This window comes from Saccopteryx bilineata, chromosome 2 (genome assembly GCF_036850765.1).
Source record: "Saccopteryx bilineata isolate mSacBil1 chromosome 2, mSacBil1_pri_phased_curated, whole genome shotgun sequence".
Classification (NCBI taxonomy): domain Eukaryota; kingdom Metazoa; phylum Chordata; class Mammalia; order Chiroptera; family Emballonuridae; genus Saccopteryx; species Saccopteryx bilineata.
This window is the reverse complement of record NC_089491.1, coordinates 302,490,366-302,518,140: the sequence shown is the minus strand read 5'-3', so window position 1 is coordinate 302,518,140 and position 27,775 is coordinate 302,490,366. Positions and strand designations below refer to the sequence as shown.

The window sequence follows — 27,775 nt, the reverse complement described above, 5'->3', positions numbered from 1 at the left end:
GAGGCAGAGAGACGGACTCCCACATGCGCCAGACGAGGATCCACCTGGCATGACCATGAGAGGGTGATGCTCTGCCCATCTGGGGCGTTGCTCCACAGCAACTGGAGCCATTCAGCACCTGGGCCAACTTTGCTCCAGTAGAGCCTTGGCTGCGGGAGGGGAAGAGAGAGACAGAGAGGAAGTAGAGGGGGAATGGTGGAGAAGCAGATGAGCACTTCTCCTGTGTGCCCTGGCCAGGAATCAAACCCAGAACTTCAACACACTGGGCCAACACTCTACAGCTTAGCTAGCAAGCCAGGGTGCAAAAAGTTATATTAAAAACTAAAATTTGAGCGTGCTGCCACTCCCAATACATTTAGTCACAATTGTTGATGTTTTGATTCCTTGTTAAGTAAGGAACAAAGTGTCATCTCCTTTTGTGTGCTCTTTAATATCCTTCATTATATATTTTTTCTTTTAATAGTCTTACAGATTTATTCACAAGTCTAAAAATAGATCTTGCTCATTTTTAATGTTCCAGAATTGAGATTGCTTCACCACAAAAGTCTCCTTCTTACTAATTCCTACCAATCCCACCAATCATGGCATTAATCACATTTAGGAATTTGACACTTAAAACACCCTTGGGCCCTGGCGGGGTAGAGTTGATCCCAGGTCAGGGCACATGCAAGAATCTACCAATGACGGCATGAATAAGTGGAACAACAAAGCTGATGTTTCTCTCTCTTTCTCCCCTTCCTGTCTCTCTAAAAAAACAATAAATTATTATTTTTTTAATTTAAAACACCTTTGTCCTCACCTTTCTTCAAGCATGTGTATTTCATCTTCAATAAAACACTTAGTTTGGAAGGGCAAGTGCCTCATAGGTTGAATTCCAGCATGCGTAATGGCACAGTGCTTAATAATTTACCAGCCCAGGGGTCATCTCAAGGGAGTAGGGAAAAGTTATTTACATCCGGGTTAGAGGTGCAATAGACAATCCATTTTTGTGATTTCAAAACCTAGCAGGCCTTGAGAGGGAGAATTCAGTAGCAGACCAGAAACTGCAGAAATCTCAAGTATTGTCCCTAGTTATGTCTGATTAATTCCAAATTAGAACAAAGGCCTTGGCACTACTAACAGTCTGGAGGCCCCAGGGAAAAAAAGTGGAACCTTACATGTGCTGGCTCTTTGGCAACCTACTATCTAGACCAGGGGTTGGGAACCTATGGCTCACCAGCCAGATGTGGCTCTTCTGATGGCTGCATCCGGTTCACAGACAAATCTTTAATAAAAAAAATAATAACGTTAAAAATATAAAACATTCTCATGTATTACAATCCATTCATTTCCTATCTCATGTTCATGCTTGTGGGTGGCTGGAGCCAATCACAGCTGTCCTCCAAGACAACACCAAATTCTTATTGGATAATGCGTAAGGTACATGGGACTTTGTATGGCCCTCACAGAATTACATTTTAAAATATGTGGCGTCATGGCTCTCTCAGCCAAAAAGGTTCCCGATCCCTGGTCTAGGCTCTATTTCCTCGGTTTCTATTTTGAGGTTCATGTGTTTTATTCTGCAATTCAGAGTTCCAGGAAAAGTATAAGGACACTTTGTTTGGCCAGCTCTTGTTTCCTTTCCACCTTTCCTGAATGGGGTAATAACTACCTACTTAGGAACGCGAGGATGAGCCACCATTTCCAGCAAAGCACGGCTGTGCTGAGGTAGCAAAGTATTGATAGAAGGATCAGCCCCGCGAATGCGCACGAAGCCAGAGCTGTCAGCGGGTGGGGGTGGGTGACCGTGGCCAGGCCACACCCCGCTCCCTCCAGTGCTAACTGCCTGGGGCGTGGCGCCGAGGACCCGTAAGGCAGCCGCCAATGGCCCACCCATCCCTTACGTCACAGAAAACCACACCCACCAGTGGTACCTCATTTGACACATCCACAACAATAAATAAAGTGAATGCTCACTGTCTGTCAGTTTTCCATTGATATCCGGAAAATGACGGTGTCTCCCAAGCCGCGCAGGGCACCTTCCTACCATCTCGAGAGTCTCTTTTCTTCTTGGCGCTTCGTTGGGATCCATTTGGTGACCCTAGTGCTCCTGCTACCCTTAGGCTCCGGTAGGGGACCGGAAAGGTTGTGAGCTCTGGAGACGAACTGGAGCGGGTTGGGGAGCTGGCCTCCCTGAGCCCAGGGCGGAGGGAACTTTGCCTGGTGGGTGGGGTTGGAGGCGCCAGGCTTGATCGCCCGGGTGGTGCGGGGTTGGGGTGGAAGGCTCAGCCACAGATCCTCAGGGTTGTGCTGTGGCGAATTCACGGTGTGGCGACCCCGTGGTGCCCGCAGTGAGGGCTGCCTGGTGATAGTGACTGAGCCTCGCGGGGCTCTGGAGGCAGCCAGTTTTGCCCAAGACCAAGCTGTCCAAGATCAAGCTGTGTCCCTAGCACAAGCCTGCAGGTGACTGGGGACTGCGTCAATCGGGATGGGAAACCCTCACCTGTGCTTAAAGTGAGGGCTTGCTCTGGAGTGCCCCGGTGCGTGGGATGTTGCTAGGACCCATTCTGTTCCAGTGGGGAGCCTTTGCGCTGAGTTTCCTAGGCGGGATGATATTACCATGACTGGAGTGTTGATGCCCCGAGGGTTTGGCTGGGGGATCCGGGGCCTGGTGTTACTAGGTGTGTGCTTTATTTAAATTTCCAGGCCAGGTGTGTGGAGTGTGGGGAAAGAAAGCTCACTGCTTGCTTTTTATCGAGGTTGGGGAGCGCGTGTTGTACACAAAGCACTTGGGTGAGAGCTAACTCTGAGTTCTGGGATTAAGAGAGGCTCACAGTGCTTGTTGTACACAAATGTGGGGGCTCCTTGCTGCCCCCAAATTAATTGGTAATTGGTTTGCAAGCTATTGTTTTGTTGTTTGTTTGTTTTGAACCATGGTGTCACTATTCCCATCCATTATAGAACATTTTCTATTCTATTCCCGAATGTCTTTGGGCAATGTTTTCTTTTTTTCATTAGGCTGGTGCCTATTTGAAGGGAGATTCGAAGCAACCTAAAAAATATTAGTAATCAAATGTAATGAGAAGTGAGAGCCCTAAGAAATAAATGATAAATAATATCAATAGACTTTTACCAAAGCTCATAAAAGAAGCTGAAGGCCATCCACTAAATTTGTTTTGTGTTTCATATATATAATAATATCCACACAGATGCTTGTTATATAAAACAAATACAATTCAAAAACAACTATTGAATAATTTGGCGTACATATTTCCAACTGTCTTTATATACCTGTGTGATTCTATACCCTAATTATTTTTACACTCCTATTACATATACAGTTTGTATGCTGCATTCTGTCCATAAAATAAATCATTCAATAAATATTTGCCTTGTATGTGGCAGATCTGGTGTTGGTACTCGGGATACACTGGTAGTAGTAACAAACCATTTCTATTTTTAAAATCCTTGTTTCACTATTTGTCTGTTCGCACCCACTCACATATGAACATAGACTGTGACTTTGTTTTTCTCACTTTTAGATCCCCAGTGCCAGCACACAGTAAGCAATCAATAAGTATTTGCTGTAATCTATTGGAACTGGAGACAGTAGCCAAACCATAGTACTAATATGTTATATCCCAAGACAGGTGCTCTGGGGGGAAGGAGCATGATTCTCTGACAGTATTTAGCAAATGACTGGTGGAAAGGAAGACTTTTGTGTTTATCAGGAGGGCCAAACTCTACAACTTTGGGGCTTCCATCCCTCCACCTGGGGACATTCTCTTCTTGCCTCTTCCATAATTGGACCCTTATCCTTCAAATGTTACCTGCTTAGGGACCTTCTCTGAGCAAACCATGTCAGGAAGACCCACACACTCCAGCTCAAATTCCCCCTAACTTGTAGTCACTCTTCCAAAACTATCTTTTCTATTCTATCACCATTATACCACAGAGATCCTTTTTGTCTTGTCACACTTTTGTCTGCAAATGTCCCAATTTTTTTTTGCCTTGGCATTACCACTCTTTTATAACTATTAAGTACCACTCTTTTATAACTAATAATCCCAAATAAACAAGATTTAAACCAAATTCAATATAAATCAAAAGTAGGTTTGCAGTTTTTCATATGAACTATTTATCATACATATGATAAAATATGTATCATAATATAGTCAGCTTGGGTTAACAGCCCATAAAAACTCAAATCAAACAGGAAAACAAAATCTACCTTGAGAAAAATGAAAATAAAAACAAACCTTACAAAATGAATGGGAGACAGGAAAAGCCTTTATAAAAGGAAAGTTTATAGTTATCCATGTCTTCATTAAGAAGCAGAAATAATCCCAAATAAACAATCTAATTTTCATCTAAAGGAACTAGAAAAAGAGGAGCAAACAAACCCTAAACTAAGTAGTAGAAAGGAAATAATAAACACCAGATAAAAATAAAGAAATAGAAAATAGTAAAATAATAGAAAATATCAGTGAAACTAAGAGGTGGTTCTTTGAAAAGATTAATAACATTAACAAACCTCTAGCAAGAATCATAATGCAAAAAGAGAGAGGACACAAATAAAATAGAAATGAAACAGAAGACATTACACTGGACAACACAGAAATTCAATAGATCATTAAAGAATATTATGAACAACAATATGCCAACACATTGGATAATCGAAGAAGAAGAAGAAGAAGAAGAAGAAGAAGAAGAAGAAGAAGAAGAAGAAAAAGAAGTTTTTAGAAACATACAAGTTTCCAAGGCTAAACCAGGAAGAAACAGAATCTGAACACATCAATTACTAGGAATGAAATCAAAGCTATTTAAAAAAAATTAACAACAAAAATGAAGTCCAGGACCAAACAGCTTAACATGTGAATTCTACCAAATAAAGAATTATTACCTATTCTTCTGAAACTATCTCTGATTATTGAAGAAGAAGGAATATTTCCAAACTTATTTTATGCTAGCATTAGTCTGATATCAAATCCAGACAAAGACACTACCAAAAAAATAATTACTGTAGAGGCCAATTACCCTGATGAACATAGACATAAAAATTCTCAACAAGATTTAAACCAAATTCAATATAAATCAAAAGTAGGTTTGCAGTTTTTCATATGAAAAATAATATAATACATTAATAAATAATAATGTAAGAATAAACTCTTTATTTATGTACTCACAACTATAAACCTACTTTTGCCCCACCCTGTATATTCCATGATCAGTGGAATTTATACTAGGGATGCAAAAATGGTTCAACATCCAAAAAACAATTAATGTAATTTATCACATCAATAAAACCAATCATTAAAATTATATTATCTCAGTAGATACAGAAAAAGCATTTGACATAATTTAACATCTATTTATGATAAAAACACTAAACAAAGTGATATAGAAAGAATTTACCTTAACTTTATCAAGCTATATATAGCAAACACACAGCTAACATGTTCAAAAGTTCTCAGGAATAAGAAAATAATGCCCACTCTCACTTTTATTTGATATATTATCAAAATTCTGACCTACAGCAATCAAACAAGAACAATAAATAAAAAGCATCCAAATTGTAAAGAAAGAAGTAAAATTGTAAGCATTTTGTAATGACATGATACTATACATGGAAAATCCCCAAAAATCCACCAATAAATTAATAGAGGTATTTTTTGTCTCTCTCTCTCTCTCTCTCTCTCTCTCTCTTTACAGAGACAGAGAGAGAGTCAGAGAGATGGATAGATAGGGACAAACAGACAGGAACAGGGAGAGATGAGAAGCATCAATCATTAGTTTTTCATTGCAACACCTTAGTTGTTCATTGATTGCTTTCTCATATGTGCCTTGACCATGGGCCTTCAGCAGACCAAGTAACCCCTTGCTCAAGCCAGCAACCTTGGGTACTGGTGAGCTTTGCTCAAACCAGATGAGCCCACGCTCAAGCTGGTGACCTCGGGGTCTTGAACCTGGGTTCTCTGCATCCCAGTTCGACGTTCTATCCACTGTGCCACTGCCTGGTCAGGCAAATTAATAGAGTTAATAAAGGAATTAAGGTGGCAGGATACAAAATTAATATACAGAAGTCCAACATGTTCCTATACATGAATAACAAAAAGTCAGAAGGAATTTTTTTTTATAAATCTCATTTACAAATGCATGGAAAATAATACTGAGAATAAAATTAATCATAAAGAGGTAAGGTGGCTCTGGCTGGTTGGTTTAGTTGTAGAGGTAGGCTTGACGTGCAGACATCCAGGATTTGATTCCTGGTCAGGGCACACAGGAGAAGCAACCATCTGCTTCTCCCCCTCTCTCCCTCCCCTTCTCTCTCTCTCTCTCTCTCTCTCTTTCTCTCTCTCTCTCTCTCCCTCTTCCCCTTCCACAGCCATGGCTCTATTGGCTCAAGTGCATCAGCCTCAGGTGCTGAGGTTGGTTCCCTGCAACCTCCACTTCAGGTGCTAAAAATAGCTCGGTTGCTAGCATGGCCCCAGATGGGCAGAGGATCGGCCCCAGATGGGGGTTGCCAGGTGAATCCCAGTTGAAGCATATGTGCAAGTCTGTCTCAATATCTCTCCTCTTCTCACTTGGAAAAGAAAAAAAATTAAAAAGAGGTAAGGCATGTACTTGAAAACTATAAAACATTGAAGAAAAAAATTAAATAGGACACATATAAATAGAAGGATGTACCAGGCTCATGATTTGAGAAGTTAGTATTAACATACTAACCAAAGCAATCTATACATTCAGCAATTCTTATTAAAATATTCATGACCTTCTCAGAACTGAAACAAATAATCCTAAAATTGATATAAAACAACAGAAGATCCCAATAGCAAAACACAAGAAAGATGAATTAAGCTGGAGATATCATGCTTCCTGATTTAAAAGTTTGCTGCAAAGCTATAATTATAAAACAATCGTACAGGCACCAAAAACAGACACAGAGGTTAATGGAACAGAATAGAAAGTTCAAAAATAAACCTTTACTTATATGGTCAACTAAGCTACAAAAAAGAGGCAAGAATATACAATGAAGAAATGACAGTCTCCTCAATAATAGTGTTAGGAAAACTGGAAAGACACATGGGGAAAAACAAAACTGGATCACTCTCTTATACCACATACAATTATAAACTCAAAATGGATTAAATACTCAAATGTAAGGCATGAAACCATAGAAATTCTAGGAAAAAAAAAACATAGGTAGTAAACTGTTTGACATCACTCTCAGTAATGATTTTTTTGGTAGTCTCCTCAGGCAAGAGAAACAAAAACAAAAATAAGCATATGGGACTTTATCAAACTCAAGTGCACTGCATGGCAAAGGAAACCATCAAAAACCAAAAAGACAACCTACAGAATGAGAGAATACACTTCCATGTGTATATATCAAATAAGGGATTGATAACCAAACATTTATGAGGAACTCATACAAATCAATAACAAAATTAAACAACCAATCAGAAAATAAGCAGAGGACATGAAAGACGTTTCTCCAAGAAGGCACACTTATGGCCAATAGACATAGGAAAAGATGCTCAACATCACTAATCATCAGGAAAATACAAATCAAAACAGCAATGAGATACCACATCACACCAGTCAGGATGACCATATTTAAAGAGTCGGAAAATGATATACAGAAAAAATAGAACCTTTGTGCACTATTAGTGGCACTGCAAATTGATGCAGTCACTATAGAGAGCTGTATGGATATTCCTTAATAAAATAAAAACAGATCTACAGTACAACCCGGCAACTCTAATTCTGGGTAATCTAAAAGGTATATGCACATATTTGTTCCTTGCAGCATTACTTATAATAAGATATGAAAACAAAGTAGGTGTCCATCAGTAGATGAATAAAGAATTTGTGATGTATATACATAAAGTGTAATATTTTGCTTTAATAAAAATAGACTGAAATCTTGCCATTTGAGACAACATGGATGGACTAGAAAGTATTATGCTAAGTGAAGTAAGAGAAACATAAATATTATATGATTTCACTTATATATGGAATCTATTCAATATAAAAACAAATCAAACCACCAAACCAAACAAAAGCAGATTCATAGAAATAATGAATAAAGAGATGGTTGCCAGAGGGGAGGTGGACGTGAGATGGGTGAAAAAGTGAAGGGCAATGTGGTCAATAATATTGTGATAAGTTTTCACACTGAGAGATGATTACTAGAATTAGTGGGGTGATCTCATTGTAAGGTATAAAATTTTTAAATCACTATAATGTACACCTGAAAATAATATAATCAATGGAATATTATATATCAACTATACTTTAATTTTTAAAAAATAGAATTGAAAAACCTAAGTAGAGTGATCTCTAGTAATTAATGTTTTAATTAAAACATTAATTAAAATCTTCCCCTAAATCAAAAGACCAGGGCCAGATGGCATTACCATTTAATCTTGCCAAGCATTCAAAGAAATGTACTATCAATTTATCTCAACCATTTCCAAAAAATAGAAGAGAAGGCATTACTTACAAACTCATTTTATGAAGCCAATTTTATCCCAACAACAAATCCTGGCAAGAAGAACACACACAAAAAAATTGACAGGCCAATATCTCTGATAAACATCAACCCAAACATCCTATGACAAACTTCTATATACAGAAAACCCTAAAGACTCCATCAAAAGACTATTAGGAAAAATAAACAAATACAGTAAGTTTCAGGATACAGTATCAATGTACAAATATTCAGTGTGTTCTTATATATTAACAAAATATCACAAAGCAAGGTAAACAAAACAATCATATTTGCAATTGCGAAAACCAAAATAAAAACTTAGGAATAAACTTAAAGGGTTCAAAGAAACTTTATATAGAAAAAATACATTAATGAAAAAAATTAAAAAAGACAAAAAATGGATTGATATTTTATGTTCATGAACTAGAAGATTTAACACTCTTAAAATAACCATATACTTAAAGCAATTTACAAATTTAATACAATCCTCATCAAAATGTCAATGGCATTTTTCAAAGAAAAAGAGCAAAATATTGTCACATTTTATGAAACTACAGAACACCCTGAAGAGTCAAAACAATCCTGAGAAAAAAGAACAAAGCTAAAGGTTTCATACTCCCTGGCTTCAAACTATGCTACATAGCTACAGTGAGTGAAACAGTATGGTATTGATTGAAAAGAAGACTCACAGACTAAGGGAACAGAATTGAGAGCACAGAAATAACTCCACACAGTATATGAACAGCTCAATTTTGACAAAGGAGCCAAAAAACAGGCATTGGCTAAATAAAAGTCTCATCAATAAATGGTACACATAGAAAAGAATGAAACTAGACTTTAATGTGATACCATTCATAAAACTTAATTTAGAATGGATTAAGGATTTGAATATGAGAACTGAAACAATAAAATACATAGAAGAAAACATATTATATTTAGGTATCTTGTTCTCAGAGGAGTTTCTGTGAGCTTGACCCTAAAGACACTGAAAAATAGAAAAATAAAAAGAGAAAGAAAAAGAAATAAATGGTACTACATCAAATTTAAAAGGTTCTACACAGCAAAATAAACCATCCATGCCTGACCTGTGGTGGCACAGTGAATAAAGTGCCACCTGAAATGCTGAGGTTGCTGGTTCAAAACCCCGAACTTGCCTGGTCAAGGCACATATGGGAGTTGATGCTCCCATCTTCTCTCCCCCTTCTCTCTTTCTTCTCTTTCTATAAAAATTAATAAGTAAACTCTAAAAAGAAAAAAGAAGCCATCAATGAAACAAAAAGGAAGCCAACTGAATAAGAAAATACATTTTCAAATGATACCTCTGATAAAGGTATCATTTGTTTATAATTTCCAAAATATATAAACAACTCATACAGCTCAACAACAATAACAACAAAAATCTGATTAGAAAATGAACTAAGGACCTGGGTAGATAATTTTCTAAGGAAGATATACATATGGTGTACCAATATATTAAAAGATGCTCAGGATCACTAGTAGGAAGGGAAATGTAAATCAAAACCACAATGAGATTCCACCTCACGCCTGTTAAAATGTCTATTGGAAAGGAAATGGAGGAAAGGGAACATTGATGCATTGCTGGTGGGAATGTAAAGTGGTCCAGCCACCATGGAAAATAGTATGAAGGTTCATCAAAAAAAAAAAGAAGAATAGAGCTAGCATGATCAGCAATCCCTCTCCTGGGTATCCACCCCCAAAATTTGAAAACAGTTACCAAGATATATGGAACCCTATGTTCTTTTCAGGATTATTCGCAGTATCAAAGATATAGTAACAACCTAAGTATTCTTCAATGAATAATTAAATAAAGAAGATGCAGTATATATATATATATATATATATATATATATATATATATATATATATACACACACACACACACACACACACACACAATGGAATACTACTCGGTCATAAAAAGGTTAAATATTGCCATTTGCAACAATTGTGTATAGACATTGAGAGAATTATGGAAAGGAAGTAAGTCAGCACATAAAAAATAAAAGCTATATGATTTCACTCATATGTGGGATATAAAACAAAAAGCAACAAATAAAAAACAAAGCAAACAAAACAAAACAAAATTGCCCTCAGAGTTACAGGAAACAAAATGGTGGCAACCAGAAGGGATGAGTTGTGGGGGGAGAATGACGAGGTTTAAGGGAGGTGGGGGAAGGAGACTAAATATCACCGTAGAGTGCACAGATGTCCTATTACAATGGTGTTCCTGAAATTTATATAATGTTATTAACCAATGTTATTCCAATGAATTTAATTTTAGAAGAGTAACATAATTTTTGTTATTTGATAGAAGTAAAAATGTATCATCAATCTGATATAATACCAACCCAGGGAGTAAGAAAAGAAAGGTTTCTCAGGGATCAAAAGAGATCTATCTCCTTTCTCCTTATGACTTTACCCTTTTGCTGAGGCCCCTGCATTCTTCTAGTCCTTTAGGACTTAGCTTTGTCCATCACACTATTTTATCAAATTACCTAGGTGTTCAGGCCTACAGATAATTTAAAGGAAGTGGAATTGCTAAAGTAGAAATGACACTATTCTAGATAGAAAAAAAATACCAAAAAATTCTAATAGCATAACAATATAGCAGTATAGCCCAAATACCTACCCCAGAGAACTTTTCAGGCCAAGCATTATCCACTGATTAGCAAAAAAGAAAAAGAAAAGAGATAGAGAGTGTACTCGGAAAAGAAGGCACAGTATCCCTGACCCCTAGGTCTTGCCTTCCAAGGAGAGACTGAGCCTGAAGTAACAAGGCATCATCTTCAGCTTGTATTTCAGAATGGGAGAGTAATCTGACTGAGGGCTCTTCTTAGGGGAAAGGTGAGCATGAAATGAATTCAGAAAAAATGGGGAAGGATGCAGATAAATATACTTTTGGTACCTGAAAATATATGTTAATGCTAAAAATATTGCAGCTGCATCTTTATTTTGCTGTTTAATGAATATTCAAATTATTCTGCAATAGGAGTGACGTCACGGAAATGGCGCCGTGAGAAGCGCGTCCGACAGCTCTCCCCTAAATCACAACAAATTTATCAACTAGAAACAGAAAAATTTATCCTCGGAGCATTCCGGAGTTCCACACAAACTGAAAGCAAAAGGACTGTTATCACTTGAATCTGAGAGACGAGGGTGTGGAGGAAGCTACTGCAGCGACGCTCATTCAAGCCGCCAGGGAGTGCGCCCGCGTGCTATCAATAAGACCACCCTCAGATGCCGATAAGAAAGAGGAAATCGAATATTATGGATACAAAAGAAAGAGAGGTAACACAAATAGATGTGGAAAAATCTATGGAGAAAAGACTTAACATATTGGAAGCCTTGGAGCTAAATGACAGAGAATTTAAACTAGAAATCTTAAAAATACTCAGAGATATACAAGAAAACACAGAAAGGCAATATAGGGAGATCAGAAAACAACTCAATGAACACAAAGAATATATTACCAAGGAAATTGAAACTATAAAAACAAATCAAACAGAAATGAAAAACTCAATTCACGAGCTGAAAAACGAGGTAACAAGCTTAGCTAACAGAACAGCCCAGATTGAAGATAGGATTAGTGAAATAGAAGACAAACAACTTGAGGCACAACAGAGAGAAGAAGAAAGAGACTCAAAAATAATAAAAAATGAGAAAGCCCTACAGGAATTGTCTGACTCCATCAGAAAGAATAACATAAGAATAATAGGTATATCAGAGGGAGAAGAGAAAGAAAATGGAATGGAGAATATACTCAAACAAATAATAGACGAGAACTTCCCAAGCCTGTGGAAGGAACTAAAGCCTCAAATTCAAGAAGCAAACAGAACACCAAGTTTCTTAACCCCAACAAACCCACTCCAAGGCACATCATAATAAAGATGACACAAATCAATGACAAAGAAAAAATTCTCAAGGCAGCCAGGGAAAAGAAGAGTACAACATATAAAGGAAGGCCTATTAGATTATCATCAGATTTCTCAGCAGAAACTCTACAAGCTAGAAGAGAGTGGACCCCAATATTTAAAGCCCTGAAAGAGAGGAACTTTCAGCCAAGAATACTATACCCATCAAAGCTATCCTTCAAGTATGAAGGAGATATAAAAACATTCACAAATACAGAAAAGATGAGAGAATTTATCAACAGAAAGCCCCCACTCCAGGAAATACTAAGGGGGGTTTTCCAACCAGATTCAAAGAACAAAAGAAAACAACACCACAAGTAACAGCTCCACCAAGAACACAATAAAACCAAACTTAAACTGTGACAACAAAGGAAAAAAAGGGGGGAGAGGATGGAGATTAACAGTAGCAAAGGATGATGAAGTACAGAAATACTTATAAGATAGGGTACTACAATGAATATGGTAGGTACCCTTTTCATTACTTAATGGTAACCACCCTTAAAAAAACCACCACAAAAGCACTTGACTTAAAAAAGGTAGCAACAGAGGAAAGAAGTATGGAACACAAACAAACAAAAACAAATGATAGAAAAACAAAAGAGAAGAATCAAACTAGATACAAAACTAACAGAAAGCAATTTATAAAATGGCAGTAGGGAACCCACAAGTGTCAATAATTACACTAAATGTAAATGGATTGAACTTACCAATAAAAAGACACAGAGTAGCAGAATGGATTAAAAAAGAAAATCCAACTATATGCTGCCTACAAGAAACACATCTAAGCAACAAGGATAAAAACAAATTCAAAGTGAAAGGCTGGAAAACAATACTCCAAGCAAACAACACCCAAAAAAAAGCAGGTGTAGCAATACTCATATCTAATAATGCTGACTACAAGACAGAAAAAGTACTCAGAGACAAAAATGGTCATTTCATAATGATTAAGGGGAAGTTGAATCAAGAAGACATAACAATCCTTAATATATATGCACCAAACCAAGGAGCACCAAAATATATAAGACAGCTACTTATTGACCTTAAAACAAAAACTAACAAAAATACAATCATACTTGGAGACCTCAATACACCGCTGACGGCTCTAGATCGGTCATCCAAACAGAGAATCAATAAAGATATAGTGGCCTTAAACGAAATACTAGAACACCTGGATATGATAGACATCTACAGGACACTTCATCCCAAAGCGACAGAGTATACATTTTTCTCTAGTGTACATGGAACATTCTCAAGAATTGACCATATGTTGGGCCACAAAGACAATATCAGCAAATTTAGAAAAATTGAAATTGTACCAAGCATATTTTCTGATCATAAAGCCTTGAAACTAGAATTCAACTGCAAAAAAGAGGGGGAAAAACCCACAAAAATGTGGAAACTAAACAACATACTTCTAAAAAATGAATGGGTCAAAGAAGAAATAAGCGCAGAGATCAAAAGATATATACAGACAAATGAAAATGAAAATACGACATATCAGAATCTCTGGGATGCAGCAAAAGCAGTAATAAGAGGAAAGTTCATATCACTTCAGGCCTATATGAACAAACAAGAGAGAGCCGAAGTAAACCACTTAACTTCACACCTTAACGAACTAGAAAAAGAAGAACAAAGACAACCCAAAACCAGCCGAAGAAAGGAGATAATAAAAATCAGAGCAGAAATAAATGAAATAGAGAACAGAAAAACTATAGAAAAAATCAATAAAACAAGGAGCTGGTTCTTTGAAAAGATCAACAAAATTGACAAACCCTTGGCAAGACTCACCAAGGAAAAAAGACACAGGACTCAAATAAATAAAATCCAAAATGAAAGAGGAGAGATCACCACAGACATCATAGAAATACAAAGAATTATTGTAGAATACTATGAAAAATTATATGCCACCAAATACAACAACCTAGAAGAAATGGATAAATTCCTAGAACAATACAACCTTCCTAGACTGAGTCATGAAGAAGCAGAAAGCCTAAACAGACCAATCAGCAGGGAGGAAATAGAAAAAACTATTAAAAATCTCCCCAAAAATAAAAGTCCAGGCCCAGACGGTTATACTAGTGAATTCTATCAAACGTTCAAAGAAGACTTGGTTCCTATTCTACTCAAAGTCTTCCAAAAAATTGAAGAAGAAGCAATACTTCCAAACACATTTTATGAGGCCAACATAACCCTCATACCAAAACCTGGCAAGGATGGCACAAAGAAAGAAAACTACAGACCAATATCTCTAATGAATACAGATGCTAAAATACTAAACAAAATACTGGCAAACCGAATACAACAACATATTAAAAAAATAATACATCATGATCAAGTGGGATTCATCCCAGAATCTCAAGGATGGTTCAACATACGCAAAACGGTTAACGTAATACACCATATCAACAAAACAAAGAACAAAAACCACATGATCTTATCAATAGATGCAGAAAAGGCTTTTGATAAAATACAACACAATTTTATGTTTAAGACTCTCAAAAAAATGGGTATAGAAGGAAAATATCTCAACATAATAAAGGCCATATATGATAAACCATCAGCCAACATCCTATTAAACGGCATAAAACTGAGGACTTTCTACCTTAAATCAGGAACAAGACAGGGTTGTCCACTCTCTCCACTCTTATTCAACGTGGTGCTAGAAGTTCTGGCCAGAGCAATCAGACAAGACAAAGAAATAAAAGGCATCCATATCGGAAAAGAAGAAGTAAAGCTATCACTTTTTGCTGATGATATGATCCTATACATCGAAAACCCGAAGGACTCCACAAAAAGATTATTAGAAACAATAGACCAATACAGTAAGGTCGCAGGATACAAAATTAACATACAAAAGTCCATAGCCTTTCTATATGCCAACAATGAAATATTAGAAAACGAACTCAAAAAAATAATCCCCTTCACGATTGCAACAAAAAAAATAAAATACCTAGGAATAAACATAACAAAGAACGTAAAGGACCTATATAATGAAAATTACAAAGCATTGTTAAGGGAAATCGAAAAAGATACAATGAGATGGAAACATATTCCTTGTTCTTGGATAGGAAGAATAAATATAATCAAAATGGCCATATTACCCAAAGCAATATACAAATTTAATGCAATTCCCATCAAAATCCCTATGAGATTTTTTAAAGAAATGGAACAAAAAATCATCAGATTTATATGGAACTATAAAAAACCCCGAATAGCCAAAACAATCCTAAGGAAAAAGAATGAAGCTGGGGGCATTACAATACCTGACTTTAAACTATATTATAGGGCCACGATAATTAAAACAGCATGGTATTGGCAGAAAAATAGACACTCAGACCAATGGAACAGAATAGAAAGCCCAGAAATAAAACCACATATATACGGTCAAATAATCTTTGATAAAGGGGCCAACAACACACAATGGAGAAAAGAAAGCCTCTTCAACAAATGGTGTTGGGAAAACTGGAAAGCCACATGCAAAAGAATGAAACTCGACTACAGCCTGTCCCCGTGTACTAAAATTAATTCAAAATGGATCAAAGACCTAAATATAAGACCTGAAACAATAAAGTACATAGAAGAAGACATAGGTACTAAAATCATGGACCTGGGTTTTAAAGAACATTTTATGAACTTGACTCCAATGGCAAGAGAAGTGAAGGCAAAGATAAATGAATGGGACTACATCAGAATTAAAAGTTTTTGCTCAGCAAGAGAAACTGATATCAAAATAAACAGACAGCCAACTATATGGGAACTGATATTTTCAAACGACAGCTCAGATAAGGGCCTAATATCCAAAATTTACAAAGAACTCATAAAACTCAACAACAAACAAACAAGCAATCCAATAAAAAAATGGGAAGAGGACATGAACAGACACTTCTCCCAGGAAGAGATACAAATGGCCAACAGATATATGAAAAGATGCTCAGCTTCATTAGTTATTAGAGAAATGCAAATCAAAACTACAATGAGATACCACCTCACCCCTGTTAGATTAGCTATTATCAACAAGACGGGTAATAGCAAATGTTGGAGAGGCTGTGGAGAAAAAGGAACCCTCATTCACTGTTGGTGGGACTGTAAAGTAGTACAACCATTATGGAGGAAAGTATGGTGGTTCCTCAAAAAACTGCAAATAGAACTACCTTATGACCCAGCAATCCCTCTACTGGGTATATACCCCAAAACCTCAGAAACATTGATACGTGAAGACACATGTAGCCCCATGTTCATTGCAGCACTGTTCACAGTGGCCAAGACATGGAAACAACCAAAAAGCCCTTCAATAGAAGACTGGATAAAGAAGATGTGGCACATATACACTATGGAATACTACTCAGCCATAAGAAATGATGACATCAGATCATTTACAGCAAAATGGTGGGATCTTGATAACATTATAAGGAGTGAAATAAGCAAATCAGAAAAAAACAAGAACTACATGATTCCATACATTGGTGGAACATAAAAATGAGACTAAGAGACATGGACAAGAGTGTGGTGGTTACCAAGGGTGGGGGGGGAGGGAGGACATGGGAGGGAGGGAGGGAGAGAGTTAGGGGGAGGGGGAGGGGCACAGAGAACTAGATAGAGGGTGATGGAGGACAATCTGACTTTGGGCGAGGGGTTTGCAACATAATTTGATGACAAAATAACCTAGACATGTTTTCTTTGAATATATGTACCCTGATTTATTAATGTCATCCCATTACCATTAATAAAAATTTATTAAAAAAAAAAATTATTCTGCAATAAATGAAAGCTGATAGAATGTATGGAAAACAAGCATGGCATATCGTCCAGTAAAAGCATGGCATGGAACAATCACTTAAAATCTTTCCAAGGACTTTTGCATATATTCTATACTACCTGCCCGCTGCCAGTGCACAATCCATGGCTGCTGAAAAGAGAAAATACTTTATTTTCATGTTCTTATTCTGTTCTGCCCAGATGCCTGTGATGTCCCACCAAGATTCCAGTCTATGATGCTCAGAGGTGCTTCTCAAACCGTTTATCAACCTGGGGACACAGTAGAATATGAGTGTCGCCTAGGATACATGCGTATTGTTCCTCTTGTCTCCACCACTGCTGTTTGTCAGGCTGATAACACATGGACACCCCTCCAGGAGGCCTGTACAAGTAAGCACACTTCTTACTGTTATTGCTCTAGAGATTTTCTCACACTTAAGATGCATATTCCACTACTGCAATGGTGGCTTTCTCATTTAAATGTAGATTTTAGATAGCAATGTATTTTTTCAGGCTCCAGGAATCTTTTTATTTGACTATTGATTCTCTGTGAAAATGTGACTCTAAAGTTTGGCCCCTTGCGACAACAGGAATGGACTTGAGATTATCATGGTAGGCAAAATAAGTCAGACAAAAAAAGTGCGAACCATATGATTTCACTCATATATGGGCTAAAAAACTGAAACTCATAGACCCAGACACAGTATGGTGGTTACCAGAAGGAAGTAGGGTTGAGAAGTGTAGTAAAAAGTAACATGATGACAGAAGGTGTTTTGACTTTGGGCATGGGCATACAATGCAATGTACAGATCATGTATCATGGAAATGTACACTTGAAACCTATATAATCTTATTAACCAATGAAACCTCAATAAACTTAAGAAAAATTAATAAGCAAAAAAATATTTTCATGAATTTAGTGAATTTAATAGAGCAATGTAGAATTTTTATTTTGATTCAAATCTGTTTTGACATTTGTATAAAACAACAAATTTCAATTTTTTTTAAGAAAAATCTTGTGTAAACCTAGCAGAACCAAGAAATGGTCAAGTAACCTACGTAAATGGAAGCACTACATTTGGTTCACAGGCTCACTATGAGTGTAATGAGGGGTAAGTAGTTGCTCCTTAGAGAAATAGGTAAATATTACTAATTCCATGTTTGGCTTGCTTCTCTTCTTCAGTGTTCCCATAATGTTGATTTCATCTTGCTTTCTGGGTGACCGTTGTACTCATAGCCAAGCAACTCTTGGGCCTTTTATGGAGACTGAAAAGATATGTAATAAGAACAAAAAAATTAGAATTGAAGAAAAGCAAAATTCTAGAATACTTACTGTAAATAATAATATACCCTATCATAGGCATTAAAAATGCAGTAATCATGGTGATATGTTTCTAAATTACATCATAGCAGGCAAGCGGGCGGTGGGGGGTGGAGGAGCAACATGCATTAATCAGTTAACAGAACAAAGGGCAGAAACTAATGGAAGACTGTTCCCTTTCCTGAATATATGATGAAACTATGAATCAACTTCCAGAGCTATTTCAGAAAAGTGTTAGTATAAGAGCTAGTACAGCTCTTATTCAAAAAAAGATAGCTGGCCACCAGGTTTCACTGTATCCTGCTTACACATGACCCTCTCAGACTGTTGCCAACAATCTGAATCAGCAAACACTTCTTCCTGCACACTAGGCAGCTATCACAGAATAGTCCTACTTCTTATTCTTCCATCTCTATCTATAGCCAATGAAAATTCCTTCCAAATAACTTTTGTCTTTGTTCTCAAAACTATAAAAGAACCCCATTAAACCCCAGATGTCAGAAATGTTTGCCTTCTTCATCTATCCCTGCTGCTGATGTTTCGACTGCATGCCCCAGGACCTGTTTCTTTTTCTGGCTAGCATATGGCTAGTAAATGAACCTGTTCTTACAAGAAAGCTTCTGGCTGAGCAGGGTTTTGCTTAACAACTTTATCCTATTGTGGTCAGATATAATACTTTGTATGATAGCTATCTTTTTTAAACCTATTGATTAGTTATATTAATTTGCAGCTTAACATCTGGTCTCTCCTAGATGATGACTCATGTGCATATGAGGTTATGTGTATTCTGTTATATGGTGCTCAACTATGTCTGTGAGGTCTAGTTGATTAATTGTTTTGTTGAAGTCCTCCTTTTCCTTGCTTAATTTTCAGTCTAGTTGTGCAATCCATTACTGTTAGTGGAATATTGAAACCTCCAACTATTATGTAGAAATGCCTATTATGTAGAAATGTGTATTTCTCCCTTCAGTTCTGTTAGCTTTTGCTTCATGTATTTTGAAGGTCTGTCATATGTTTATATTTTGAAGGTCTGTGCATAAATATTTTTAATTATTATATCTTTTTATAGTATTTAAAACTTATTAAAATATAATGTGCTCCTTGTCTCATAACCTTTTTGATTCGAAACCTATTTTGTCTGAATTAATATGGCCACCCTGCCCTCCTTAGATCACAATTTGCACAAAACATCTTTCTCATCCTCCCTCTTTCAACTCACACATGTCTCTGACTCTCAAGTGAGTGTCTTGTAGACAGCATCAGATCATTTGTCTTTATCCATTATGCCCAGCTCTGCCATTGCTTGTAGAATTCCATTCATTTAAATTTACAGTAATTTCTGACAACGAGGGAGCTGTTTGTTTTCTACCTGCCTAAGAGCTTATATGCCCTTCTTTCCCTGCATTCCAGTTTTCTTCTATGTTACTTGGTTTATATAATGAAATGTTGGGGTTCCTTTCTCATTTCCTTTTGTGTATATTCTGTAGTGATTTTGTCTGTGGTTACCATTGGGATTATAATACATTTAACATCCTAGAAGTATAACACTACAATTTGAATTTGTACCAACTTAACTTCAATAAATTACAACAATGGATTCTTATCAACTCCATCCCACCCCTTTGGATTGTTAATGTCATACTAACCTCTACACTAAAATGTATAATACTGGCTTCTACACTATTTATTTTCATTGTAAGATTACTTTCTTAAACCACATAAAAAATAAAAACCATTTACAAACCATTGTTAGAGTACTACTAGCTTTAATAACTGCCCATGTTTGTACCCTCGGTGAGCTGGTTATCCATATGGCATGAGATACTCTCTACTGTCCTTTCATTCACCTTTTAGAAACCGTTGAACATTTTTTTCAGAGAAGTTCAGTGATAACAAATTCTCTTAACATTTATTTCTGGGAAAGTATTACTATTTCTCTCATTTTTTGTTTTGTTGAACATTTGAATCTAATAATGGGGTAACTCTGGTTATCAGATTCTTACCATTATCTAGAGTTTGTTGTTTTATGTTTTTGGTTTATGACTGTTGAAGAGTGTCTCTGTGCTGAAGAAAAGCCTGACATGTAAACTAAGTCTTTTTCTGGGCATGAGCATTAAACTCCAATTTTCCTCAAACAAAAAGTTGTTTTGTTTCCTATTAAAGATTGGTTTTTTAATTTTTATTGATTGATTGATTTGAGAGAGAGATAATTACATCAATCTGTGCATTCATTGGTTGATTCTTCTATATTATCTGACCAGGATTGATACTGCCACCTTGGCATATGGGAACAACGCTCTTCACGTTAACTAACTGAACACTCTGGCAGGGCCTAAATGTTCCCATTTTCATGTCTGCCTCCTGAAAGGGGAAAGAGTGAAAAATAAAGGAAGAAGCAATGGTCACTGGATCTGAAAATATCGTAGAAGGATGGGGCTGGAAATTTTGGGGGAGGGGTGAAAATGATGACTTTCTCCCTCTCTGTCTGCTTCTCTATGATCAGAAACAGCAGTCAATTATAACAGCACAGATGCCATAGACATGGTGTTTTCAACCATTGTGCCACAACAATTTTTGAAACATGCAATACCTAACTATTTACCCAGGACCACTGACCATTTTTCCTTTAAATAATCAAATTAAAATTTGACAACAGCCAACAAAACAATAGCCATCTGGTATAAAGGAATCAAATGTATACCTATTGTTTTTATAGATCAGCAAATATATAAATATATATATATTTGAGTGGGAAGCACAGAATTTTAGTATTAGTTTATGTGAGCCATGTGATAAAAAGGATTGAAAATTGCTGGCGTACACTATTCTCAAAGAAATTTAACATTGTCGAGAAACACAATATATACTGTGAGGTGACCAAAGAAAATAGTAAATAAGAAGTTCCATAGAAACAGACTTATTTTTGATCATTATAAGGAGGGTAGAGTTCTGGGAATTCCAATCGTTAGAGATTTCATCATGTAGGGGTTTTCCTATGCTGGACCAAGCAAACACTCTAATCTGAAGAATATTCAAATACCATCCTCCCCCCCTAAAAAACTTTACTTAGCACTCACTGTGTCTGAGATGCTAATTCACCTACTACTCAAAATAACACTATGATATATATATTATTATATACTTTCCATACAGGAGGAATTTAAGAAAGAAAAAATTAAGGGACTTGCTCAAGCTCAAAAAACCAGTCAGTCTTGGAACTGGGACTCAAATCCAGTCAGGTAAGCTGTTGGGCCAGGTCTCCCTACTCAGTCGTGTCCTGACTGAGCAGAATGGCCTGAGCAAGGACATAGAAGTGCATGTGTGGTGAGACTTGAAGGTGACGATCACCAGACTACCAGGCATGACAGAATTATTTAGGTAATTTTCTCAGGTTCAATGTGTGTTCACGTAAAGAATATCTTTATTTCATCAAATAGCAGATTTCGTTACCATGCTCAATACATGTCACTTAAGAAATTTCTCCCTGAAGCTATTGTAGTGCAGAAAAACTATCATATAAAAATGCCTTCGTTATTGTGTAGTCTCATTAACTGATACAGAAATCAATCATTATTCCCATTTAGTTTTTACTTACTTGGAACAAAAATCCTATATTGTGAAATCTCTGGAGATAAAATGGAATGGAGTGATAATCCCCCACTGTGTGAAAGTAAGTATATTCTCTCTTTGGAATGTAGAGCAGCATTTCTCAAACTTTTTGGTCTGGGTATCCCTTTATGGTTTAAAATGAACAAAGACCCTAAAGAGCTTTTCTGTAGGTGGATTAGTGCTATTGATATGCTTTATATTAGAATTAAAACAGAAAACTTTTAAATAATTATTTATTAATTCATTTTTAAGAAAAGTTAGTTCAATACATGTTAACAAATACAACATAGGTATTCATAAAATCAAAACTTTCCAAAACAAACATTGAAAATAGTATCATTGCTTTACATTGTTTTCTAATGTTTTTAGTATCTGGCTTAGAGAAAGACCTCCGGATTCTTTGGGCTGCATTATCAAGTAATCTGAAACCATAGGAAAATTTTACTGTATGCTCTTAAGAATGAGATTGAAAAATGACAATAAATCTTTGTGTACTTGTCAACCATTGATTTAGAGAGAGATGTATTTACAAAGAATAAAGCATGTCTCCACTAGCACTGAGTTTTCCTCAATTATGAGTGTAATTTCTTTTCATTTTTGTATTTTTATTTTTCTGAAGTGAGGAGTGGGGAGGCAGAGAGACAGACTCCATCAGGCACCAGACTGGGATCCACCCAACATGCCCACTAGGGGATAATGCTCTGCACATCTGGGGTGCTGCTCAGTTGCAACTGGAGCCATTCTAGCACCTGAGGCAGAGGCCATGGAGCCATCCTCAGCACCCGGGCCAACTTTGCTGCAATGGAGCCTTGGCTGTGGAGGGGAAGAGAAAGAGAGAGAGAGAGAGAGAGAGAGCAAGGAAGGAGTGGGGGAAGGGTGGAGAAGCAGATAGGTGCTTCTCCTTTGTGCCCTGGCTGGGAAATGAACCCAGGACATCCACATACCAGGCTGATGCTCTACCACTGAGCCAACAGGCCAGGGCTGTGAATGTAATTTCTTCATTAAATTTTTACCATGTGTTATGATTAGAATAAAATTTATCATGACCTTTCTGATAAATACAGATATTTCATATAAGTAGCTCATATGAGTATTTAAGAAAATGGATATATTCTAAAATTTAATTTCTATATTAATGTTTTGATGTCAGATAATACATTTTGTCAAAGGAACTTTCTTCTTACTTGGATATTGGATTCACAACTAGACTGTGAAGTCATATGTTCATAAATTAATTGAAGTCAGTTCACAGGACTTTACTAACACATTATTAAGGTTTCACCTTTTCTTTTGAATTTTATGTCCTCTTTTTATTTTCCTTTTAAGAAATTTTGTGCCAGCCACCTAAAAAAATACCTCATGGAACATACACCAATAGCCAAAAGGATACATATGAATATAATGAAGTAGTAACTTACAGTTGTAATCCTTCAAATGGACCAGATGAATATTCACTTGTTGGGAAGAGAACATTGATTTGTTCTGGACAGGACCAATGGAGTAGTGACCCTCCTGAGTGTAATGGTAATAATATTTTTATTTATTTACCTCTCATTTGTAAATACTGTACAAACTTCTACCAACTTTTGAATACTTTGGCCAACCAATAATAAAAAAAAAATAAACCCAGCCATATGTGCTTGTTTCCCTAGTGGGCTTGCTGGATGGATCTTATTCAAGGTACATGTGGGAGTCTATCTCTGTCTTTCCTCCTCTCCCTGAATAAAAATAAATAAATAAAAATAAAAGGAAACCATTTTGCTTGACTAGTGATGGCACAGTGGATAAAGCATCTAACCAGGATGTTGAGGTTCCCAGTTCAAAACCTCAAGCATGATCTTGCCAACTTGAGTGTGAGTCACCAGCTTGAGTGTGAAATCATCATCATGATCCCAAGGACAATAGCTTGAGCCCACAGGTCACTGGCTTGGCTTGAGCCCCTGGTCAAGTATGAAAAGAAATCAATAAACAACTACAGTGAAGCAATTATGAGTTGATGCTTCTTATCTCTCTCCACCCATGCTCTCTCCCTCTATGTCTGTCTGTCTGTCTTTCTCTCTCTCTCTCAAAAACAAAAACAAAAAAAGGATTTTGAAATAAAAGCTAAGAGAATTGTCACTGTCCTACCTGAACTACAAGAATTGCTTAAACGAAGTTCTTCAGGCTGAAGGGAAGTGATGCCTGATGAAAATTCAGATCCCCACGCAGGGAGGAAGAGCACTCTCCTGGCTTAAAACACTGTGCATTGTGGGCCCTTCTCTGTTGCTCAGATTTAATCTAAATCCTAGCCAGTGTTTTGCTGTTTTTTGTTTTGTCTGTGATTTTCCCCAAATTCTGGCACCCATTGTGGATCTTGAAATCAATCTGGAGGGTCGTACCCAGCATTTTACTTCCTAAGATGTAGAGCAGAACAGGAGATACCAGAGTGTATGGGTGCGAAGGCTAAATATAAGTTTTAACTTTAACCCAGGTTATGAGATTACAATTTAAAATGTGATTTTTGGTCTCTGAGTTCCAATACAAAATATTTGGAAAACACAGCCCTACTTCCACTGGCCTTTCTTTTTCTTGAACATCCAGTTCTGCATGCTATTGAGACCTAATGAATTAATTCTCTTTGCATATCTTTGCATGGCTAGCTTCTCTCCAACTTTTACACTTGAGCTCAAGTATTACCTTATTAGAAGACTCTTTCCTGCCTTCAGAAAGGTCAGGGTACTAAATCAGTGTCAACATGTATTTTTATTTAAAAACAAATCCTAAAAGTAAACAGCATCAAAAGTTACATTTGAGCTTACCTGAAAATTGTCCATGGTAGTCATACCTTTCTCAAAACTTGTCAGTTATGGAAAAATAGAGAAAACCAATAATCTATAACGGCAGTCCTTTCTATGGGAGAAAAGATTATATCTCTTTATCTGGAATTAAAATACACAAATAAAATCCTTTTATAAAAGGTTAACATCCTGCCTTCAGGTCCTCGTCTCTGTTCCAGGGGAAATTACTATTTTGTACTTGATTTCTTTCCTGTGTTAAAGCAGCTTTGCATTAATTCTGGAATTTCTCTGCTTTTCAGTGGTCAAATGTCCGTATCCAGTAGTCAAGAATGGAACAATTGTGTCAATAATTGGAACAAAATATTCTTACAGAACAAGGGTTACATTTCAATGCCTGAAGGGATTTCTCTTTGAAGGCAGCAACAGTGCTGTGTGTGGAGCTAACAGTAATTGGGTGCCTGGGCTGCCAAAGTGTACTCAAGGTACAAAGGATTTTTTTTCTTTTTTCTTTAGATTTTATTTCTCTGACAATCAATATCAATGACATGGGATTTTCAAAAGTAGCAGTGTTTGTAATTATTTCGGTCTCATATTAATTTTCATGACATAATTTATTTTATAGAGTCTTAGCACATTATGTACATCACAATGGTGTCTAAATTACTGTTGTTTGGTGTTTCTCATGTGTAACAATGGATCACAATCATTTATCAGAGTAAATTGAAGCACTGGAATTTATACCTAAAAAAAAATGAAAATCTAAAGGCAAGATTTATATATATTTTCAAAAGTAGTAATTACCAAGTAGTTGATCCTGTCTTCATCATTTTTTCCATGTCAACACCTCCCAGTGCAAAACCTACAATTTTCAGTGTCTCAGGTTTAGTAATTGTCTGCTCATATTTTTCAAAATTCATAAATGGCTCCTGATTTTTTACATTCTTTAAATATCTGATGATTTGCACCCATTCGTCACTTTTAGTAACAAAGAGGAAGAACATATTTATAGCCATTCTACTTGTTACACTTTGTGGTTCTAATCTAAAACCATTTGCCATGGTCTGCAGACTTAGAACAAACTTGGACAAGTAATATAAACCTTTAAGGTGTTTACTTACTTATAAAATGATGTAATTCCTTCCTTACTGGTTAATAGTAAAGGTGAAATGGTGTGTATTTCGAGCACTTAGCACAGCACCTGACCTCTAGGAAGCCCTTAAAGGAAGCTCATATCTAACTTAAAGCATCACTCCAGTTAATATTAGTGAAGAGGATGGACCATGGCTAATATTTTTTAACACATATGTTTTCTTTGTCATCAAGTTAGTTATTTTATTATTTTAAAAATGATCTATTGATACCTTTACAGGTTATCTTTGTGATCCAGGATGATGTTTTATTTCCTTGACCGCAATCGGTTTTATTCTTTCTATGTAGTACCTTTTAAACTGGGAAATCTCTGCTGTCCTAGAACAAGACCCCACCTCTCCCTGCCTCATGTAATTAGCCTTTTTCTCTTTACTAAACATTTTTTTTTTTGGCAATAGAAAATAAATTTCACATCAACAGAAAGACAGGAAAAGTCTTTATTTATTGAAATGAAATGGAGGACTTCATGGATGGACTACTCATTAGCTGCTCTGCTTTGGAGATTATTTTGACATGGTGGATGGAATTATTTTTCTGTTTCCAATCTCTGGCTTCTCTTTGATTTCAGCAGGAACAAGGGGCAAGAGCTATACAGCAGTCACCACTTATCCGTGGTTTCACTTTCTGTAGTTTCAATTGCCTGCAAATCTGGTGTGAAAATATTTAATGCAAATAATAGGAAAGAGTAATTCATACGTATAAGTTACTTGCCATTCTGAGTGGCATGATGACTTCTCACACTGTCCCAGTATTTCCCACCTAAGACGAGAATCATCCCTTGGCTCAGTGTATTCAACTCACTTCTCATCATGTGGCCACTGTATCATCTCACATCATCACTGGAAGGAGGGAGCGTGCAGTGCAATATGATATTTGGAGAAGAATATCACATATTTTTATTGTAGTATATTGTTATTATTATTCCATTTTATTAGTAGTTATCACTTATCTTCCCAAATGTATGTGTTAAACTTTATTATAAATGTGTATATACAATAAAAACATCATATATAATATGATTCAGTATTATCCAGTTTCCCGGGCAGGGATGAGTATCTTGTTCCATGTGGACAATAGGGGACTGTATTGGGAAGAGCTTAGCCTGAGCAGACCTCACACAAGGTCTTAGTTTGGCTCTCCTTATTATAGTAACATCATTTCTTTGGACTTAGTTTCCTGTTAAACATAAGGGTATTGATCTCAAATTTAAATGACTAGCTCTTGTTTGTTTGTATATTTTCTGTTGTCCTAATATTTTAAAGGAATAAGGGGAGTTACCATCTAATTAACATGGTAATTACAACATCTTTTTATAATTCCTCTATACCTGGAAACTGGTAGCTTCCTTGAGTACTTTAGTTGCGTGTTATAAGGTTTTGGAGGGAAACTAATGCTTTTTTGGTGGACTGATACATTAAGACTCTTGTGACATTTAAATTCATTGACTCACCCGTGTTTACTCACATGGTCCTAGTGAGCACACGCACTGTGGGATACTGGGTTTGTTAATATGCTCTTTCAAAAGAGTTAACAGTAAGTATGTCATAAAGGATTTATAAAAACATACTTCTAGTGTTTCAAAGTAGAGGATTGTGAGAAAATGTATATAAGGAGGATAAATACAGAATTCTTTTCTTAAAATCAAAAATCAAAATTCCTCCTTTGACTGTCAATCATATTTTATCATCATTGAGGAAAGACTATGAAAAAAGGATCCATAGTAACATAGAATGATGACAAGATAGATATCATTGTTTTA

At 36.4% G+C, this 27,775-nt stretch overlaps 1 protein-coding gene across 2 annotated transcripts in view; it reads left to right on the top strand.

Annotated features, from left to right (window-relative positions):
• Nucleotides 1-1,927: 1,927 nt before the first annotated feature.
• Nucleotides 1,928-27,775, top strand: part of LOC136326087 (membrane cofactor protein-like) — an 89,020-nt gene continuing 63,172 nt past the window's right edge. Inside the window, exons 1-6 of one of the 2 annotated variants that reach the window (XM_066261477.1) lie at nt 1,928-2,108; nt 17,362-17,550; nt 18,170-18,272; nt 21,635-21,720; nt 23,417-23,614; nt 25,167-25,349. In XM_066261477.1, the coding sequence (XP_066117574.1) occupies nt 1,949-2,108; nt 17,362-17,550; nt 18,170-18,272; nt 21,635-21,720; nt 23,417-23,614; nt 25,167-25,349 (919 nt within the window). In that variant the 5' untranslated portion in view covers nt 1,928-1,948. Of the gene's footprint in view, nt 2,109-17,361; nt 17,551-18,169; nt 18,273-21,634; nt 21,721-22,065; nt 22,152-23,416; nt 23,615-25,166; nt 25,350-27,775 lie in introns of both variants that reach the window. The other variant, XM_066261478.1, reaches the window with a different exon arrangement.